Consider the following 21,907-nt stretch of genomic DNA (forward strand, 5'->3'; position numbering starts at 1 on the left):
ACTGGGAATGAAAGCTAATGTTAAGAAAACTTCTAGGAAACTTAAAGACTTAAACCTCTGACAAGCTCTTTAAGAATTCGTCATGCTGTTCTGCACTCGACAAAAAAGGACAAATGCGTTCGACGCTGATAGTTTTAGGAAACGTGTTTTGCTTTATTCGGGTTTTGTTAGCTTTTTGGACAATTTGAACCGTCTAATCAACCTTAGAAACCTTGTCCGTATCGGTATGCACGCCACGCTGAGTCCACAACAGTTGTGATTTTTATAAGTGATACTATGATATTCATTGTTTTGATTTGGTCTTAAATTTCCATGAAGGGCTGTTCAAATGATCCTTAACTTGTATCGAAGACCGTAGGATAAACAATAAGAATCAAGGGTACATATAGGTTTAGGTATGGTCAGAATGGTTTACTAGTTACTTGAATATCTTATGTTAGAGTTTTAATATGTTGTTCGTGTCTCTATTTAGTTCAAAGGGAAGTTTTGTCCCTTTTTAATTCCTGACTGCTAGTGTCGATGCGTGTTCTTACCGTATGGGTTCATTCTTCAATTTGTTCCTTCCAAAAGCCGCCTGATGGAAGTTCCACTTTTAAGTTCTATTTGCCCACTATTTTATCATTATCATTCATTTTTTTTTTTTATGCAAGAGATTTTGTCTGTATGAAAGAAACACGTGGATCGAATTTTTGTTAGTTCTTGGTTTCTTAGGCAAAGGTTTTTTTTTTTCCCAATACAAGGTTTCACGCTTTTCTTCAACACAAGATATTAAGTAAAATGAAAAACAAAAAAGTTAAAATCATGAAAACAAAAAGTTGATTGAATAAACAAATAGATAGATAAATAAATAAACAGCACGCGATTACAATTAGGGGTGGCAAATGGTAAATGCGAGACTTTGCGAGACGGCGAGACTAGCGTTTTTCTTTGCGAGCCCGAGACATTTTGACTTTTTCGATTGCGAGACCGAGACTTCAAAGGGTTTTGAGTGCAAGCGCGAGACATTAAGACTCTTAAATTGCGAACCCCAGATTTGCTTGAGAGCTATGAGAATGAGCTAGAATGAGCTTGTACAAAAGTCTCACAAAGGATCCTTTTGTTGTAAACCCTTGTACGAAACATCAGATTTGAAGAACTGTCAACAGTCAATAAATTCAATTTTTTTCCTGGACATGACCTAATTTCCTGTCAAGAGGTTTCGCTTGGTCGTTTCCCTTTGATTTTTTTGACTGACGTGCTGCCACTTACAACTCAAGTTGTCTGGAAGTAGTCAGAAAGAATGCGCGGCCGTGTTAGAACTCAGTTGAGTGTGAGGGCCACAAGTTTATTAGCCTCTGGCTATTAAGTGCTACCCTCTTTAAATAAAGGCTTTCATTCATTCATTTCCTTCGAGGTGGAAGCGTTCAAAACAATGAAGGAAACCGAAATGGGCATAAGGTCTTCTTCTTCTCATCGGAAGCGAAACCACGAATCACGTAAGTACTCTATATATAACTGTTGGTATTTATGAATGTGGCGACAATTCACTGTTCGTCTACCAGTAAAACTTCAATCCCGGCCTCGCGAAAACAACCACGCCACGCTTGGCCGCTAGTCAAGTCCCGCGGTCCTATAACTGTAAGCTACTATAGCTAGCTTTGAAAGATCTAGGCCGCAAGTCGCACTGATGGTGGTTTTACCTGGGATTGTTTGCCCAAGATGGCAAAAGTTGGCAAAGTAGGTCGAACTATTAAAAATACACTCGATCGCTTTCCGGCGATCGCGTCGAAAGCGGGGAAATCAAAACCACCAGCTGTGTGTACAGGAAATGAATGTTAATATCCAAAAGATTAATTTTTCTGGAAAACAAAGTTAATTCAAACTAAGTATTTGATTAAGGGTCTATTAAGCATAACATTTTCTTATTTGTTTGCTTATTTTAATTTATAGAAGACGTCATTTTAAAAAAACTAACAAACGAATCGGGACTTCGAGACCCTTAGCCTTGCAAAAAATCGAGACTCCGAGACGCCTTCGATTCGTATAAAAAACGAGACTGCGAGACGCACATAACCGCTGAAAACGAGACTGTGGGATCTACGAAATTCGACTAAAATTTTGCGAGACCCTGAGTTTTTGAAGGACCATTCACCACCCCTACAATTCGAGCTGCATTTAGAAATAAAGAGAATGTTCCATTTTTAAATCCTATTATTTTTACTTCTTAATTCGTGTACGGCACAAGACTGTGATAGCATTCCAAGAGTGATAAATGGTCGCATACATTTTCGCGCTGCAGAAAGCTGTGATAGTCATATGTATATTCTCATGAAAATCACTATGAGACTGCGTATTATGCATTAGCGATAACCCTTGACCTACAAATAGACAAATGGACGCCGCACAATGGGCGATTGATGGAACTCATAGACACAGCTAAAGTTGGAAAGATATTGGCCTCCTATTCCTTCATCGACATAATATGCGTGAAGTGTTTTGTATGAGAGCAAACAAAAGACAATCAGCAATCTGCAAATAAAGAATGTTAACACCAGATCGGTCAGACCGGATCGCTCTTACCGAGTGTTTTAACAAGAACGGATTACATTCTCAACGTGTAAACAGCTGGCCATGAAAGTCACGGAACAAGAATAAAGACGTCAAATTTACATTTTCTAATATGAGCATTTGGAGACATGTTATGGGTCTACCTTTTTGGTCTTAACCTTAGCCTACGTTGTGTGTACCCAATGCACGGATGTTTTCATGTCTTCTAAAGAGATTTCCAAGCGTAAAATTTTTTAGCTGCAACAGAGACGCTATTATTAGATACCACTTTAATAGCTTACCTCTGCTTGTGCATGGACGACTGATTTCAGTGTGTAAATTCTACTTAAAGTACACTTGACATTATGGTAAATGAATTTTGCCCCCTGTCTGAAAGTTGAGATACGTCGATAAAAGACACCTTTGCCTAGATTTGATCTTGAGCCGTACATGCCGTGAGTCACTTTTAGCGACGTTGGAGAAAAGAAAGAGACTTTCAGCGACGTTGGAGAAAAGAAAGAGACTAAAAATGGAAAGATTCCACAAAGGTTAGAACTGACAAACAAGTTTTATGATTCCTACAATTTCTAGAAAGACAGTGGCTTTTCTATCGTTAGTATGACTTCAATTACCAAATCTTACTTGATAAAGTTAGCTTCCTAAAACCATAGGGCCGATTATTTATACGCGAGGTCTAACTCAAACCACGGTTTTACGCAATCAGCGAGCTTCAGCCTTTCTCCTGTTAAGAGTATTGATTTGATCAAATAAATGTCCTTCCATTGTTAGCTTTCGGCCTTCTTTGCCCTGCTCATAAAAATAAATGTTCAGATGAAAGGTTCAGCTAAATAGAGGCTTGTTTAGGAGCGGTTTTGCTTGTTTAGTAAACAACGGCTAAACTTTGTTTAGATATTCACACCGTAATCTCCAATATATTTTAGACTTAAATACGAACCTGTTGTATTCTAATACATGATCAAGTACCACCTAGGGATGCTACTTTCGTGCGACCACCGTGGTAGAAGTGATATCAAACTTTCACAAACGGTCCTCGAGCAAGAAACATAACTACTCTTCTACAACTTGAAATGTTTCGTAATTGAAGTCAGGGCACCTTGCAACCAAACGGTTGTATCGGTGCGGAAAATATATTCTCTGCACGACTTAGAAACATAAAGATAAGATTTTAGACCACTTTAATTCTGACTATTAATCACGATAACATTTTTTTAAATATCTAGATGAATTTGTAAACGTCACACAGAGGCCAAAACGTTCCCATATATAGGACGCACTAGATAAAACCAAATAAGATAGGATTACATATTGCCCGCAGCGCCCGTGCGTAAGATGAAGCGAATCCTGTGTTCTGATTGGCTACCCGAGCGGGCAAGATGGACACATCTCGCCCGCTCGGGATTTCCCGCATTGATCCCGCGCATGAAAAAAACAGAATAAGAGCTAAGTTCGTAACTCTTGGACAATTTCGGCGATGGAAACGCAGAAAGCGACGGAAGATAGTCAAAACAAAGGAAACGGAAAGGACTTTCTTGAGTTTGTTGTGCTACAAACTTAGTTGGATTTCTTTCCCAGCTCTCGAAGGAAACAAGTCATTCTTAACTCTTAATAAAGCGAAATCTTTTCGCAAGATAATAAATCCTTTATTAACCAAGCTTGTTCGGTCAAGATGGCTGGATATTAGCCTCGTTCTTTTTCCGCATTTTTATGGACCTCAACTTCGTCTCGGTCCATAAAAATGCAAAAAAAGAACTCGCCCAATATCCAACCATCTTGACCGAACAAGCTTGGTTAATAACGCATATTTATTTGACATCAAATACACGGGAAGTGGTCTCCCAATCTTCCGAGCCCTAGGCTCATGATATAAGTGTTTCAATAAATCGACTACTATAATTTTGTTTTAAGTTTAGCCTACTACTTCTAAAAAAAAGACAGCACAAAGTCCTTGGAATGAGAAACATGGCTAGCATTCCACAAAATGTCTCGTAAGAGAGTTTAAACTTTTACCTTGCATTACGTATTTGTCACACAGTATTAACGAGAGGTCTTACATTATTTTCGCCCAAAATCTTAGATACGTCAGAAAAAGAAGACTGATTTATGCTAGTTTTGAAGGACAATGATTTCGATAATAGCCAGATTGATGTCAGGTGTCAATTTCGAACTGCTTTCCAGCAACCCAGATCATCACACTTTGTGCCTCATTGGATCACTACAGCAAATCATTGCTTACAACAGACAAGCTACGTACATGAATATATTGAGACAGCGATAGCATCACAATGTATTTCCTCAAAATGAAGACAAATAGATCGATACATGTACATTCAGTCAGATCTTGATAACTCGCTATAAACATCGACGTTGAACTGAACTTTGAATTGAAGAAGATAGATGAACTTGTTCTTAATGCATCGTCACTACAGTATCTATCTGCTCTACGAATTCCTTTCCATAAGTCATTTGGCTGATATCTTCCCTTCAGCGTAGAAACTGAGTCATTGTAGAGGGACTAGGTAAGCATTCAGTCAGTAAAAGCAGCCATATCTCATAAAAACTCTTTGAAACAGTGAGATATCCCTTTTCTTTTCGATATAGATCGTTTTCACTCTCAGCCAATAAAAAATAAATCGAAAACTATTCCATGGATAAGGTCAGGAAATTGCAATGTTACATAGGAGAAAGGTAAAAAAGACACTCCTTCAAGTCTAAGGCCTTTTCGTTTTTCCAAACTTCAAATATTCGTCAAAATGTTTTGCACAAATTTGCAGAGCCCAGTATGGAGCCGCCATGTTGGTGCACCTCTTTGGTCCACCAATATGGCGGCTAGAAAATAATATAAACATTTGGAACTTACTTTGGCTATTCGGTCGACTGATTATCTGAACTGAACCAACAAACATAAATAAACACACTTTTTCTAACACTTAAACTCCTAAAAAGACTAAAAATCACTAGATAAGTGTATATTTTTCGACAGACACGATCAGAGCTGTATGTCACGCACAGCCACAACTGCGAACTTCAAATTGCGCTGGTTTCCAAACTAAGCACTCTATTGAGCTGAAAAGTTGAAAAGAGATATTACTTTAATCGCCCTAATACCTGAGGATAAAAATATTCGTGGCTCTTTAGTTTTAAATTTTGGAATTTGATGACGTCACCTGAAAACGATCTATTAGAGAAATCCACAGTACAAAGTATCATAGAGAACTTGTCCCTTACCAAAATACTAATGTAGGGAGAAAACCCTGGACTTTTCAGAACTACTTTAATTATACGAACTAAACTTTGGAAGGTTTTTGCCAATCTCCTACAAAGTAGATAACTTTGATTTAACACCTAGTTTGTATTTCTTGGTCTCTTTCCCTCGTTACTTATATGAAGTGTCTGGTGCTGTTATTTTTATTTTTTTTTTAAACCGCCGGTTTTTTTTTTTCTTTTATTTATTTATTTATTTTTTTTTTTGTGGCTTTTTCCTTGTGGTCAATATTAGGTCAATATTGACCACAAAAAAACCCTCTATTCGCTCCGACGAAGGGCTAACGCTCGAAACGTCATTTACGTTTGTTTAGTTAGTATTTTGTAACAACAAAGAACGTGAGTGTTGTCAGCAGTGATACTTTAAAGTAGGGCTATACTTCTCCATTGCTAGTAATGTTTATTGTAATTTACATTTTCGTAGTTTTTTTGATGAAAAAGTTATAATGTCACTATCGAAGATTGATAAAAACTGTCTGCATTCCTCTTCATATTTCCTTAAAATCAGGGACTAAATCAATTTTCCTCTTGTAGGATCATTTTATCCAGTTGGTAACAATCAATGTTTGTGATATTTAATTCTGAAAAGTTGGTTGAGAGGATCTAGTTTGTGATCAGGTAATTCGGTTATGTCAACTAAGTTGAAATTGTAAATTAGCCACCGTCACGGTAAGGAGTTATAAAGCTGACGTTTCGAGCGTTAGCTCTTCGACATTCGCTCTGACGAAATGCTAACGCTCGAAACGTCAGCTTTTTAACTCCTTACCGTGACGGTGCCTAATTTACAATTTCAACTTAGTTGAGACAACCAAATTACCTTGTTACCCCCAACGACGCAGCACCACAGTTTCTTTAGAAACTTTCCTCCTTTATTAGTTTGTGATCAGATTGAATACATTTTTCCCCAGCTCCCTCTTCAAACCTGCCTTACTTTATATTATTTTCAGTAGAGAGTTAAGTTGACGCCATAGCATTCTCGTTAATGTGTGCAAAATAGTGAAGTGAAAGCCTGGAAGTGTCACTCTGTTGATCTCAGTAAGAAACATACCGTCGATCCTCAAATTTTTCAGTATTAGAATCACTGCACCACGGTCACAGTGTGCCAACACTTTTCAAATCGATCGCTTTCGGTTTAGCCAGAGCAAAAGTATGACCAACTATGGATGCTACTAAATAATAATAGATGTATGTACTTTCTCAGGTTTCTTACTTGACACGTAAGTACTTCTTCGTGTTTCCTCCTTAGTACTTCCTCAGGTTTCTTACTTGACACGAAAAACTCAACGTCAGTAAAAATTTAATTTTGGGGACATAGAGAAAGTGTGCAACTAACACAATATCATCATCTTTTAGAACTTGCGATCTTCCTGCCGACTAATGATTCACCTGCACGTCAATTACTAAAATATAATTATCAAAATTTGGTGTTTTGATATTTGATATGATCTCCTTTTTAAATCTTTACGATATCGCCAAGTTGTTAACGCTTCGTTTACATAAATAACTTACGCTTGCCAATGTCAGAGGAAAGAAATGCATATGGTTTGCTGATGACTGAGATGGCACGAAGTGTCCATTAAAGTCTTCAACGAAATGAAATGGATGACATGTTTTTAGGTAACTGAAAGTAAGAATGCACATCAAAATTCGTTTTATATTTGAGAGTTTGGAGAAGACGTGCTTGAAAAAGGAGGGTGCTGTTATGTAATGTTCTGTACCGATGACCGAAATAGGCATTTTCGCAACAAACATTTTCATCTAATTTACTGGAAAAACTACCTTCATCGTTTGAGGTTGGGCATTGACCAGCTGATATCATTAATAACTCAGAACCACCGCTTGGAAACATAGATACGCTGCCGGTAAACGAAATAGCGAACGTTCGAGGAGTTCTGGAAGGACCTAAATATAGGTAAATTAATACAACTGATTAAACGCGTTGTCAGGGGGAGAAAAACACGGAAGAACAGCTTGGGCTCTTGTGACTTATTTGAAACTTGTTTATCCTTAATATAGTCTGATCCATTTTGTAGGCATTAAAAGATTGCGCCCTCCTCAATTGAAAAACATTCCTTGATATAAAAGAGTATCAAACATGAAGGATTGACGTCACTATCAGGTTTCGCAAAGCAAGAAAAGGATGTCAGAGAGACTGATGTTTTCTTTAAGAAGCAGATGATTACATATTAGTCGATACCGTTGAAGGAAAAAGATCTCCAATTGTACATAGACTATGGATAATTAATAACACTCTGAAAATGTCGGCAGAAATATGTCAATCATCCAACAAGAGATAGCTTCATCGTATTTAGAAATTTAGAGATTCCAATACACCGATTTACCTCTATTACCATTATAATTATTATTATTATTATTATTACAATCATTATTATAGAATTTAATAATAGTTTTGTTCTTGGAAGTTTAAAGTTCTTATTTCATAGTTTTTATTCAAATACTGTCTTCGCAAGAACACAAATGTCATGGTACAACAGACGTAAACTTTTTACGTGAGGAGGAAAACATTTGAAATTTGGAGACATTATCAATACTATGTACTTATTGACTAAGTGGGAGGGCCAGACAGAAAAATCTTTGGCTTGTAACCATGACGTACGGACCGGGCGCAGTGAGGTCCGTGCGTCATGAATGAAAGCCAAATATTTTCCCTTCCTTCACGACCAAACTCAGTCAATAAACATTTTATCATATGAGCACTGGTTAAGTTTTGAAAGTTTTGAAAATTTTGTTTTAGCTTGATAGGACGCGATAGAACTGGTGCGCGCGGGAAATCCACAAAAACGTTACAATAAAAACTTTTCCTTCAATTTTTTTTTTCGAGTCAGAATAAGAAACTCACAATTAATCGAAAAACGTGACCCATTTTCTCATTTCCCATCACTGCCGCCCTGCAACAATAGCGAAGAAAGGTTTAATTTTTTTGCAACAAAGCCGAGCAACTGCACTAGGACCAGAAGATGGAATGTAAGTTGAATCATCATTTCCTAGTTCGTATTTCCTCGCTAGTTCATGATCAATTCAGGTAAACATTTAAGACCCAATCATTTTTAGTTGAATGAGTGATAATAAAAATGTATATCGATGAAATATTTACCGACATAACATGTGAGTGGCAACACTCCAATGCCATTAGGTTTAACTAAAGGCTGTGATAGGAATTTACCCTTCCTCACCTTAAACATCAGAGAGAGTTAGTCTTTGCTAGTTTAATTTAGAAAAAAGAGAATATAACTTATGCCAAATTTAGACTAACAGAAAATGTTGAGTTAAACCACGTTTAATCAAATGGAAAAAAAGACAGAACGTGCTCATTGAGTAATAACTGACTTAAATCTTAGCTGCGCGACAAATATCAGTTTAAGCAACTTCTTTAAAGACAACCATTTTGAACTGTGTTTAAAAAAACATCTTCAAAACGCGTTTTTGCTTTAGTATTAATAATCGTTACAAGGTTAAGCGTCAACGTATTGTTCGTTAGTCGTTCAAGTAGACGTGGTAAGAGATTCTTGGGTATCATTAAAGAGGACACCTTGAATAATGAAATTTTAATGTTGCTTAATTTGGGCTTATTTTCATTTATTTTGAGTGTTCGCACTTTACTCACCCAAATTCTCAAACTCTGAAGAAGGCATATAGATAAACCCAGTAAACATGGAAGTTAAACCTGGAATTTATTTGTTGCTTCGTACTACTCGGAAACTTTTATGAGCAATATTTCTTTAGAGACGTTTTTTTTTTTTATTTGCACATGTACCGTATAGCGCGATTATCAGGGTCGTAAGCTCTATTGAATTAACAAGCGGTGATGTGGTGGGAATGAAAAGCCCTCCAGCGAAGTCTGAAAACCTCAGTGACTGAATGACTTAACGCAATACATGTATCTTGAATTCTTTTTTACATAATTACACAATACTCCTAATTGAACGTTGATGCATCAAAACACGTTGTATTCTCGTGATGGGTCCCATTCAATAAGCGCAAATCTGAAATGGGGCCAAAGAACACGCAATTATTTACCGTGACAGTTTGATTGATTATCCATTAACTATCCTTAAAACACTTCTACAATGAAATATGATCTTTGTGGGCAAGATTAAAGAGAATAGTTATGATTAGAAAGCGATGTACTTCCGCTGAGGATTTCAATCAATCGTCTCAAATTTTTCTCATGATTTTTAGCACGTTAACATTTGGCTTGCCTAAAATACCATCAATCAACATTGCCACGGAAAGTAATTATCACCAACCGCAAAGCTATTATCATATTTGTGGGCGGAAAAAGTACTGATTTATTTGTCTTTTTTGTTTCGCGAGTCATACTGAAAACGTCACGTCGAAAGCAAAAATACACATTCAAATAGTTCCCTTCCATACCGACACTATTTTGGTCTTTAACCCACCCTTAGTCCAACAATCCAGAAGCAAACAGTGCAAATATCTCTCATCAAATCTCTATGAAAGCAAAGAGGTGCTTTGTACCTTTATACACTCTTATCAAACAAACAAACTACCGTAACTCCGGTGCATAATTGTGAACGTCTGTGTTCACTGTAAAGGTGTCTATCCCGCCTACGTAAAACATTCTAATAAAAAGTTCAATTGACTTAACTCTGCGCAGCTTTACGCATTCCAACAAATTAATTTCTAATGAATAGTGTGCAATCCCCACAGAGTTAAGAAAGATTTTATCAATAACAATTTTTACCATTATTGATAAGGAAGACGCCTATTAATGGGTCTGTTTGCCTTCTGATTATCTTTACAAAGTTTCTTAAAAAGTGCAACAGGTGTTGTTGCTAGGTGCGACAACTGTTGTTACATACTGTGAAGGTGTCTCATTGCAAAATGCGACAATTGCTTCTTTTACAAAGCGCAAAGATTTTTGCAATTGTACCAGCACAGACTCGCCCAGATTTCATTTGAAACTCGTTTTCTAACGGTAGCGAGAGTGATCAAAGGAAATGTGAAACATCATCTCTCAAAATAATATGCACTTATTGACTGAGTGGGAGGGCCGGACTGGGAAATATTTGGCTCTAGGTCACGACATACGGAAAAAGCCAGCGAGGTCCGTGTTTCATGAACGTCCCGTCCAGCCCGACCTAAATCAGTCAATAAGCATTTTATCATGACCTCTGACTAAGATTTGGAAAATTCTGAAAAGTTTCTTTTAAATTAAAAAGGACGCGACAGACTAGTGCGCACGGGACAACCACAAAAAAGATTTTACAATAAAAACTTTTATTTTTTCTTTTCGAGTCACAACAAAGAACAGACGATTAATTGAAAATTGTGACTTATTTTCTCTTTTTTTTTTTTCCACTGCTGTCACTCGTTTTTTTTGCAACAACAGCAAACAATGTCGCCGCATAAGTACACCAGGGCCGGACGACTTTTTCTGGACCGGCTCACGTCAACCTGTCCGGCCCTACGCACGTCAGCTGTCACTATGGTATTCAATGGGATAGCGCGAGCGGGGCCGGACCCGGACGGATCATATATGATAAAATTGCTTCCGAATAGAGAGATTTTATCCATTAAAATTAAAAACAATAAATCCCTGCACCATGTAAGATCAATTGTTCATCTTCATGTCCACCTACACTTGCTCAAGACTGACAATAAGATGTGCATTATTAAAGAAAAAAAAAATTCCTTTCTTGAGATTAAAAATAAAAAAAAATAAATAATGTCTTTCTGGTTTCAAGGAACTACGGATGGAAACCTTAATGACTCGACAAAAATCCTTGAGGGTTATATTTTTTTCCTTAATCTGCTCACCGCACGACGATGTTGCCTTTTATAGAGATATCGTCATTATATTTTGGAAGATTTAAAGACCCTATCGGTGCTTAGCTACATTTATCAGTTAGGTAGGTAATTCTGCGAAGGTATTGCAACAGATGGACCTCAGAAGCACTTTGCGTGTTAGTGTACGTGGAGTAATTTTTTCCACCTGTTTGTTTGGTTTTCATGATCTATCCGTGAAGTTCTTGTAATAATCTTTTACAAAAATTGAGTGCAATGGTCAATTATCAATCTTTTAATATCCCTTTCTTCCTTCCTTTACAGGTCATTTTGGTCTTCTACCTCACTCTCATGAATCATGTTGAGTCGTGGAAGACCCAAAAGAGATCAACCCGCTGGTGGCTTCGCTCTCATTTAAGACTGAATAAGCCTTGTATGGGAGGTAACCTAATGAAAATTGATACAAACCAATGCATAGTCTCTAACGGGAAGCAGATGTGTAAAGCAAAATCTAATGGCTGGTATACCAAACTTCCCACAACGAGTAAGTATTTGTAACTTAGCTAAATTCATTTAAAGATAATTGATATCTTCTAATTATGATATTTGGCCATTTGAATTTAAAGGACTGATGGTGTTGATCAAAAAAACTTCAGATATCAGTGTACATATTAGTGCTGATAAATGTATTTTATCCGATTAGATTTAGATCATGTACACGAAATAGTCATAGATATATTAACGGGTGCTTAAATGTTCATTGTTTTATAAGGGTTTCTCAATTTCAACTTAAATTAAAACAAGTTTTGCAATTAAAAGACTATTAAAAACGAGTCTTTAAAGGGAGCATTTTCCTCCAGCATAAAAAAATTTTGTAATAGTGATTTGTAATAGTTTTCCAAGAGGTTTCCCCGATAAAACATTTCATCAAATATTGAAAACGAGGCGAATAGTTAACATACAATTGGTCGCGTGTTGAACTGCATCATTACATTTGAAAAACAACTTCAAGGGATAGAAATTAATGAAAGGAAAAAAACACAGCCACGATCAGTCACGAGAAATATGGCTCACTCACGTCTATCCATTAAATGGATGTGACGCCAATTATTCGTCTGGAATGTATTTCGTCAATCAAAAGAACTAAAGTACAACAAAACAAAGCAATTACAGACTTGCAAGGTTAACCTTGCATGACTTCCCGACAAGTTCCCATGTAACCATTGTACTCTTGCAATTTCAAGGTTTCCAGCTGGTTCAATTAAGAAGGAAAAAATGCATCCAATTTTCCGACCACCTTAACAGGAACTTTTTATTAAAAGTCATCAACGGTACGACTGTCACTTTTGAGGTGAGTTTAAAGAAGATTAATATTTATGACTCTCATAGACGGCTAGCATTGATGTTTTTATTTGTTCGACATTAGCCATATAAATGGCAAATTAAACTCATCGATAAGTTGTTACTAGGAAAAGGACTCATCGGTCTCAATATCAAGTATTTAAGGATGATTGGAAACCACTCTTACAGATACTTATGAAATCACGTAGGAGGCCACTTACGAGCATGCACGCCCAGTTTGAAAGAAAAACGTTGGTCAATTAGAGGAAATAGGACAAAACATGGATATTAAAACCATGAATACACCTCTTTCTTCCAAGTTTGTAGGCTTTGATAGAGGGAGCTCTCCTGATGATTATTTCATCATCATAATTTTTGTTTTTTATGATTATAAGCATTATTGTAGTCAACATTATCATTGCCATTCTTTTTATTACTATTGTTATTATTATTAAAATAAATTTTAAACTCATAAAAACACTATTTAAAGACATGATTCGGCATGACTCATGCCATCATCAGTTTACTGAGGTGAATCATTTATTTTGTCTTTTAACATTTCATCAATATTACATTATAAACTTAGTACAAATGGGAGTTTTAAAATCAGTGTACCGTTAAAATAGTGCAACTAGACATGTCCACGCGCAAGAGTAACATTTCGAGGATCTTTTTATGCTAAAAAAGTTGTGACAGTTGTTGAAATTACCATAACTATTATCATCATACGATACGGGAAACCAAAATGTTTCTCTTCATTTCTCGAATGCAAATAATTCGTTGCTGTTCAGCATTGAGCTGCCATTTAGCGCGCGAGGTAAGCACCATTTACTCGAGTTAAATGCTGATAAGTATGATTCTTTCCTTTTACAGGAACAGCAATGTGATCATACCATTAATGGCAATTTCCTGTTTGCCGAGAAACGAGTTGAAAGACTATATCAATATCTACACAAGGTCGGAAATACGACTTTGTGCTTAGGCGTACATAGAAACTGCGACGTAGACTTATCCCTAATAAAAGCAAATGGAGATGATGGGCGCTGTCTGTTTCAGAAACATAGAAAGCGAATATAAACTATTCGTAAAAATGCTTTATTGACAATTTGGAGAAAATTTGAAAAATCTAAATGTCTTCCTAAAAGTTTCGTCGTTGTCTTACAAGAACAATGGTTGTCAAAGATATGTACCGTTTTTAAGATAACTTTTTTTAATATATAATAGAGTAAGTTTTCATATTGTAAGAACTAATTTTGATATATTTAGTTCATTTTATCTTGCAACTTTTTAAATATACATTAGAATAACTTTTTACATTGTAAGAGCTTATTTTGAAATATTTAGTTAATTTTATCTTGCAACTTTTGATGTGAATTTCTATCTAATAAATAAAGTCAAATTATTGACATAATTCAACGAAGAGGCCATCCTGTTTCTATGTCATGTAGGAGTTTGTCAGAACAGCCTATCAACCATAATTTCAAACCACTGTTAGCGATACATAACGTACTAAACGAACTAGATGGTCCTAAGACCACCAAGATTGGATATGGACAAAAAGTATTGTGAAAGACTTCAACTTTTAATACAAACGGAATAATCAGTGATAGCTTACATTGCATCATCCCCAAAAATCGTTTTTCTAAATACTCAAGTCTGTCAAAACTTTTGCGAATTTATTCGGTAAAGCAATAAGTTGGAATCAGCTACCGACATATTTTTTCCTCTCTACGGCTAGGTTGCATAAAGAGGATCTAGAATTTTTTCCGGGATTTTTTGAAAGCAGAGTAGTGATCTCCTAAGAAATACAGAGGGACTCTGATCTTCCTCTTCAAACTATCATCATATAGTTGATCCATCGATGTGTGTCTCTATTCAAATTTCCTTTGCAAGAATAGCGATGCGACAATACCAATTTTATGAACAGCTCCTCTTTGACGAAAGAAGACTATATCAATTTGTACACATGATCAGGAAAACGACACATGCCTAGGTGTACCAGGAGACTCTGATAAAAGTTTGTCTCCTTATGAGATTGATGGTCGATGTTTATTCAACAAACAAAGGAAACTATTTACAACTAAGGAATGTGGTGTATCTGTAACGCCCCACATTGGAAATCGGAGGATACAAAAAAAAATCTCACACAGTTGGCATATTGAAGAGAGAAAAAAAACAAAGAATCTGTTAATATATCTGAAAATTAAAATTGCTACCTTTCTGAAGATTAAAGACCAAACATTAGTCAACTTCGCATGATAAGACGGATAGGACGTAAAGCCGGAGGTCCCTTCTCCTGCACCTATCAATTAGTTAATTTCGACAGGGGACGTTAAAGAACCCACATCACGAGATTACTGTGATGTGGTCTGGCCTGATTACTGGGAATGGGGGGAGGGGGCATCTGTAAAATTTATTCTTTATTTATTGTAAACTACCGCCGGCAGTCTGGAAAAGTCCCCCGCACAGGGTTGTAAAGCGCATTCAGGAGCATCTACAAGGAAATTCGCTATAGAAATTGATCTATATTATTATAATATTACTCTTCCCTCTCCCAGATATCAACCAAAATGACTGCGAAATTACACAGTCATCAATTCCTCTCCTTTGCTCAATTTTTACTGGTCTTTATATGTTGATCAAAACTGCTCTACACGAATAAAAACACAGGGAAAAAAAGTTAATTAGGGAAGAAGATATGTGAGAGTAACCTTGATTTTTACAATAACTAATATGACGCAGCAATACTATCAAATAGAACCATTCGGATTAAAAAAAAGTGTAAAAACCTACGATTAAAGGGTTAATAGATGTAAATGTTTTGTTTAGCTGGTTACTAACCATAAAGAGACAATATCAACGGCATTTAAGCCTAATTAAATTTCTTGACGGCGACACCTTTTCCGGGATCTTAACTACGTTGACCACTTACACAGAATTGACGTTTGTACTTTGAAAGGAATTTTATAGTTTGTAACCTTGCGTCTATTTAAGACTACTACGGTCGTTACAAAAGGGGTAAATCTCACTTCTATAAGGAAAGAGGTCATACAGGATGAACCTGGGAAGAATTTTGCACTCTCACGTATGTGGGTTTGTATGAGGAATTGTTACATTCCAAAATCTCATTGTTGTTTAGTTTGGTCTGTCTGTAAATTTTGAAGGGCTTATCTATAGATTGGAATCTGATGAGTTCTTTGTTTTATTTTTATCCCATTTTAGGCCATTTTCATGTACTTGGTGGTTCTTATGATGAAAACTGAATCGAGGACAACCCAACTACATCAGACCCTTTGGAGACTTCATTCTCATTTTAGACTCAAGAGGCCTTGTAAAGGAGGTAACCTTGTAAAAATTGCCACGCAACAATGTACAGTCTTTGACGGGCAGAAGCGATGCGAGGCAAAATGCAGTGGTTCCCGGATCAAAGACCCAACAACGAGTAAGTAAATAACCAAAAGAATTTGCGTTTTAATGTGTTCTATTTGGTTGTTTTTCGAAGAAAAAAATTTGCTGAACTAAGAAAATTATTTACGTTTTCCGCTTTGGTTAAACTATACCAAACGATTCCTGATTTTACATTTACGGCCTCCAGTCTTCAAACATGAGCCTGTAAATTTTATGTTATCCGTATAAATTCGCATGGCTACAGTATAGTAACAATGGAATTCATAGACAGAATTCTAAACAAATTCACTCAGAATAATCAAGCTTCCTCACCCCTGATCATTCGAAACCCAGAAACAACTTGATTAGTGAGAGAAAACTTCTTTCACTGAAAATAAATGCATCTTCACAAACCTTTGGGACTAAGCTTGGGATAAACATCCAACATAGCCAGAGCCTGTGATGGATGGATGCCTAGCAATAAGCAAAACTTAAAAAACTTCACAACAAATTAATCACTTAAACTCTTCCCTACGTGACGATGACAACGTCTTTGGAAAGAAATGGTCCAATACCATTTCTTTCGTTGTTAAAACGTTGTTTTTATCACGTAAGGCTAAATTCCTCCAAATTAAAAATTTTTCTCTCGAGTGAGCAAAAGGTGTGGTTGTCATGACATATACAAAAGATCGTCGTAATAATACGTCCGAACAGACTTATCATTGGTATCAGGAGAGGCACCTTTCGAGGGGTTAACTTCAAATTGTGGAGCATTTTTAGCATTAAAGCAGTTTTTAAACTGCAGATTAAAAACAATACAGAATGACTCTTTTCCAGAAGTTTTCTTCTTATCAGTTTCAACATATATTAATTTCAGCATCAATATTAATTGCATATTAAGAAACTTGGTGGCTCAATATTACACTTCCTGGGCTTAAAATAAAAGTGAGTTGCAGTAAAAGATTCTGCAATCTGATCGGTTACTTAGAGTGGAAGGAGCCTTCTGACCTATTTCGGTTGCTTCCAGAAGCTTTAAAGAAACAGTTCTGTGAAAAATATTTAATGTGGGCTGTGCCAGTTCTAACTGAGAAACGGTCCTTAAGCTAGCTTTCCATTGTTCTAAAATTGTAAGTCAGCTGTCCATTGCCAACGCAGTAAAGCGGCGTGGCTTCAAGGTTACCACTTGCCATAGCCACAAGTTCTATCTTTCAATTTCCTATATGAAGTAAAGGTTTCCACAAGACCTTCAAAGCTGCGGTATTTTTTTTTTAAGTATTCAAAGTTTGCAAATGGAGTAATTTGCATCTCAATTTGCAAATCGTGCCACTTAATGACAAAGCAATTTTGGGGCATAATTCAAGTTAAACCACAAACTTGATTATTATGACTGGATGCAAGTGTCCAAATAGAATTTTGTTGCAAATCTGATAATCTTGAACACTTCCATTTTTCGCTGACGAGTGTGTTTTGCGTTTCGCCGTAGGATTTGAGTTTCTACAAAAAAGAGGGAAAAGCTGCATCCAGTATATCCATGACCAAAACATTACATATACATTAAAAGTTGTAAAAAACGCCATGGTTACTTTTGAGGTGAGTATTGTTTTAAGAGGATCGCAATTTCAAACAGGTATCAACGAACGCTTTTCATTCCACTAATTTATTCGTGTTTTTCTCGTTGCCATGTTCCCACCAATCATGTAGCTCCACTTTCTGCCTTTAAAAGCACACACAACCCACAATAGTCCTTTTTACAGTTCCCGGCGCCATATTGAATGTGTAACCGCGCAAACATGATAGCGAGGTTAGTGTTGAGTCGCGTCGCGAGTTCTAGTGAGAGTTTAGTGAAATGTGGTTTTGCACTGTCCTTTTCATCGAGATATTTCGACAATGAACGATACTTTCCCTACGCAGGATATTCCTCCTTCTTCTTCGAAAGGAAGAGGAAGACACTGTGCCGCTTTTTGGTTGTGCTAATAGCTATTATGACACAGCAGGCAATTCAACAGGTCTGCATTTCTTCTAGTTTCCGAATGACTTCCAGCAGGAGTCAGATGGTGCAATCTCCTGAATCGCCAGCATGGAAAGGACGGATTCTTCATCACAAAATCAATTTTTTTTGTGCTCAGAACATTTCAAAAAAGAAGACATGCGAAAAAACGTGGGCAGGTCGCTGGAAATTGGTGAAAGGTTTATAGTGTTTGTACGGTTGTTTTGTTGCTTGGATACCGAAAGAAAATGCCTGCTTTGATTTTCGGTATTGAAGTGTTTATGCTGGGATTTTTGTTTTGGGGGGGGATTTTTTTCTCCTCATTAAAAAGGTGATATTTATATTTCTTTGTGTACTGTGGTCTTATACGATATCTGTGAACTGAATGTAAAATTATAAAATTGTAATGTAGAATTAAAATGTAAAATTTTAAACTTATAAAATGATGAGTTTAATTATTATATATATGGGCAGAACCATCTCGATTTAACTGGTCAGTACCGAAAAATCTATGGAAAATGCCTGCTAAAAGGGTCCCGGTAGCAACTGTGAAAACTGAAGGAGAGTCATTTGAAGTTGAACAGGAATTATTTCAACAAGAAGTTGAAGCACCTGTGTCAACTGTCAATGCTGCTTCACCTTCACCAGCTCAAATTTAATGCTCAAATTGATTTAGGTGTAATCTTTCCTTACATTAAGAAATATTAATATTAATGTTGTTAGTACTCAGGGAAAAAAGATGATGTTGGGCTTGTAAAATCAAGATAAGGTACCATTGTACATTGTGTAAATAAGAGAAGTGATTGGCATGACAATAAAACGCGAGTTAAACTATGTTTTATGGGAAGGAGCTTCAAAATTCTATTCTTCAAACATAACATTTCGAAGAGCCTATTGACAATAATTAACATTATTATTCACAGAAGAAAAAATAAACAGTTCTGTACTGTCTAAAATAATCCTAGTTGTTGCATATTGAGCAAACTCTTGCAGCATATTCTTGTAAACAAGTTCTTGTGCTGGAGATGGGAAAGGTTCTTTCGGTTCCACATAGTTAAGATTAATCCATGTAATGCAGATTCTGGACACCAGGCTCTTGCTGATTCCAAATCTATCAGCAAGATCTTGTACAAATAACCCAGCCTTTAGTCTCATAAGTATGAGTAAAAATTCATCCAATAATGACAGTTTCTTGAAGGCCCCGGCTTACCTCTGTTATCATCTGTTTGGTATGCTGACTCTCTTTCGACAATTTCTCTCCTTTCCAGTACTGCATCTTTGCCAGCATTGGTTCAATAAAATTATAGAAGCTTATGAGTGCTCCATAGTTTGGGAATCCAGTTTAAAATAGAACCGCAGACTCATCATCTTTAATTTTGTCAATTGAAAATTGGCACGCCAATAAATATCCCCCTCGTTTTCAACTTCACTTAGTTTTTCTTTCAAGTCAGCTAATTGTACTTGCAGTAGCTCTATTTCCCGTTGCAGCTTAAGAACATCTGATTGTTGCAGGGCTGGTGAAGATGAAGCAGCATTGACAGTTGACACAGCTGCTTCAACTTCTTGGTGAAATGATTCCTGTTCAAATTCAAATGACTCTTCTTGAGTTGTCACAGTTGCTACTGGGACCCTTTAAGCAAGCATTTTCCGTGGTTTTTTCGGTACTGACTAGTTTAATCGAGATGGTTCTGCCCATATATATAATAATAAACTCATGATTTTATTAAATTTTTAATTTTACATTTTAATTTTACATTATAATTTTATAATTTTACATTCAGTTCACAGATATCGTATAAGACCACAGTGCACAAAGAGATATAAATGTCACTTTTTAATAAGAAGAAAAAAATCCCAGCATAAACACTACAATACCGAAAATCAAAGCTCCATTTTCTTTTGGTATCCAAGCAACAAAACAACCGTACAAACATTATAAACCTTTCACCAATTTCCAGCGACCTGCCCACGTTTTTTCGCATGTCTTCTGTTTTGAAATGTTCTGAGCACAAAGAAGTTGATTTTGTGATGAAGAATCCGTCCTTTCCATGCTGGCGCTTCAGGAGATTGCACCATCTGATTCGCTGCTGGACGTCATTCGGAAACGAGAAGAAATGCAGACCTGTTGGATTGCCTGTTGTGTCATAATAGCTATTAGCACAAACAAAAAGCGGCACAGTGTCTTCCTCTTCTTTTCGAAGAAGAAGGAGGAATATCCTGCGTAGGGAAAGTATCGTTCATTGTCGAAATATCTCGATGAAAAGGACAGAGCACCACCACATTTCACTAAACTCTCACTAGAACTCGCAACGCGACTCAACACTAACCTCGCTATCATGTTTGCGCGGTTACACATCCAATATGGCGCCGGGAACTGTAAAAAGGGCTATTCCCCTATTCGCTCCGACGAAGGGCTAACGTTCGAAAAGTCAGCTTTTATAACCGTAACGGTGGCCAATTTGCCATTTCAACTTTGTTGATATATTCAAGTAATTTCAAATAAGTTCACTAAATATCTGATAAACATATATATACTGACAAAAAAAGTCTTTGGTTAAATAATTTTAATTACTGATATCTATCAACTGAACCTAGAAGTCGAAGATTAACTCAAATGCTTAACAATGACGATCACGTGTTTCTAGCTAATTACACGCCACCTCAGAAGATACTAGCAAAAGAATGTCACTGTTTATGCAAATGATATTTTGTGACCATGTTTTCCGTATCAATACTGAAGATAGCGCCAGTCAGTTGAGACAGTGTTTATCTTTCTGGGGTCATTAACTTGATGTCACGGGGGGGGGGGGGGGGGGGAGGGGTTATATAAAGAATAGCGTCAGTCACTTGAGACAGTGTTTATTTGTATGGGCTTATCAGTATTGTCTGCAGCCATTACATTACTAGTTTCAAAAGATCTTTCCAGCGCAATCGCGTTTTCCTATGTTATATCAAATTATCGGTAGTAATTTGCCCAATAATGCATAGCAATATGTTTATATGTCGATATGTTTAATTGTTTATATTGCGTTCGCAGGAAGGGCGCTGCGACAGTAACTCCGATGACAATATCCTGTTTGAAGAGACAAGAGTGGGAAGACTATACCAATATAAGTACTTAGCTGTTAATAGGACAATGTGCATAGGTGTCCATGATAACTGTAGTCATAACTTATCCCTAATAAGAACAAGCAGTAACAGAACAGATGGTCGTTGTTTATTCAAAAAACAGAGAAGTAAACTTTCGGCTACGAAACGACCCTTATTTTTCATATATAGCGATTTATGAGAAAAGATTGAAATAAACATTTCCGATCTTGACGATACCGTGATTGCGCCATTGAAATTTCAAATGTATCCCCATATAAAAAAACAAAAAAAAAACACTCGAAAAAAGTTTCGGTTTCGACTTCAACGACGTTAGTCTGTGAGAAAAATGGCTTTAAACGATCTAAAAAGTCGTCAAAGAAAGCCAGAATGTTCAAGCTTGTGTAAAGCTATCATAATCGATACGCATAAACTATTCATGAATTGACCCCTTCTGTGGAAAATGTGTCGCTAAATTAGGAAGATCAGGAATCGACTTATCATGTAGAGCTGGTCTCTAAAGAGTCA

The 21,907-nt window shown here is 36.5% G+C and overlaps 1 protein-coding gene and 1 long non-coding RNA gene across 6 annotated transcripts; both read left to right on the top strand.

The window, feature by feature from the left end:
- Positions 1–1,317: 1,317 nt before the first annotated feature.
- Positions 1,318–21,614, top strand: LOC148719209 (uncharacterized). 5 transcript variants are annotated; one of them, XM_088740499.1, is made up of 5 exons: positions 1,318–1,475; positions 2,368–3,074; positions 11,902–12,121; positions 12,822–12,928; positions 13,792–14,338. In XM_088740499.1, exons 3-5 carry the CDS (start codon positions 11,929–11,931, stop codon positions 13,993–13,995), a joined length of 504 nt encoding a protein of 167 aa, XP_088596625.1. In that variant the 5' UTR covers positions 1,318–1,475; positions 2,368–3,074; positions 11,902–11,928; the 3' UTR covers positions 13,996–14,338. The 5 variants fall into 5 exon arrangements, with proteins under 5 accessions (XP_088596625.1, XP_088596624.1, XP_088596627.1 ...); XM_088740498.1 differs by lacking the exons at positions 2,368–3,074; positions 11,902–12,121; positions 12,822–12,928; positions 13,792–14,338 and adding exons at positions 16,141–16,360; positions 17,789–17,895; positions 21,330–21,614; XM_088740501.1 differs by lacking the exon at positions 11,902–12,121.
- Positions 6,429–11,895, top strand: LOC148719210 (uncharacterized). Its single transcript, XR_015993796.1, has 3 exons — positions 6,429–7,025; positions 7,639–7,720; positions 7,842–11,895. It is a non-coding gene; the product is annotated as an uncharacterized LOC148719210 (long non-coding RNA).
- Positions 21,615–21,907: the final 293 nt, after the last annotated feature.

The sequence above is a fragment of the Stylophora pistillata genome, chromosome 12 (assembly GCF_964205215.1).
Source record: "Stylophora pistillata chromosome 12, jaStyPist1.2, whole genome shotgun sequence".
NCBI classification, from domain to species: domain Eukaryota; kingdom Metazoa; phylum Cnidaria; class Anthozoa; order Scleractinia; family Pocilloporidae; genus Stylophora; species Stylophora pistillata.

Excerpts from the sequence above, each read along its gene's own strand:
- LOC148719209 (XM_088740497.1), top strand. The coding sequence starts at position 15,974 with ATGAACCTGGGAAGAATTTTGCACTCTCAC. Across the intron at positions 16,004-16,140 it reads GAAGAATTTTGCACTCTCAC|GCCATTTTCATGTACTTGGT; the intron begins GTATGTGGGTTT and ends ATCCCATTTTAG. Across the intron at positions 17,896-21,329 it reads ACGCCATGGTTACTTTTGAG|GAAGGGCGCTGCGACAGTAA; the intron begins GTGAGTATTGTT and ends TTGCGTTCGCAG.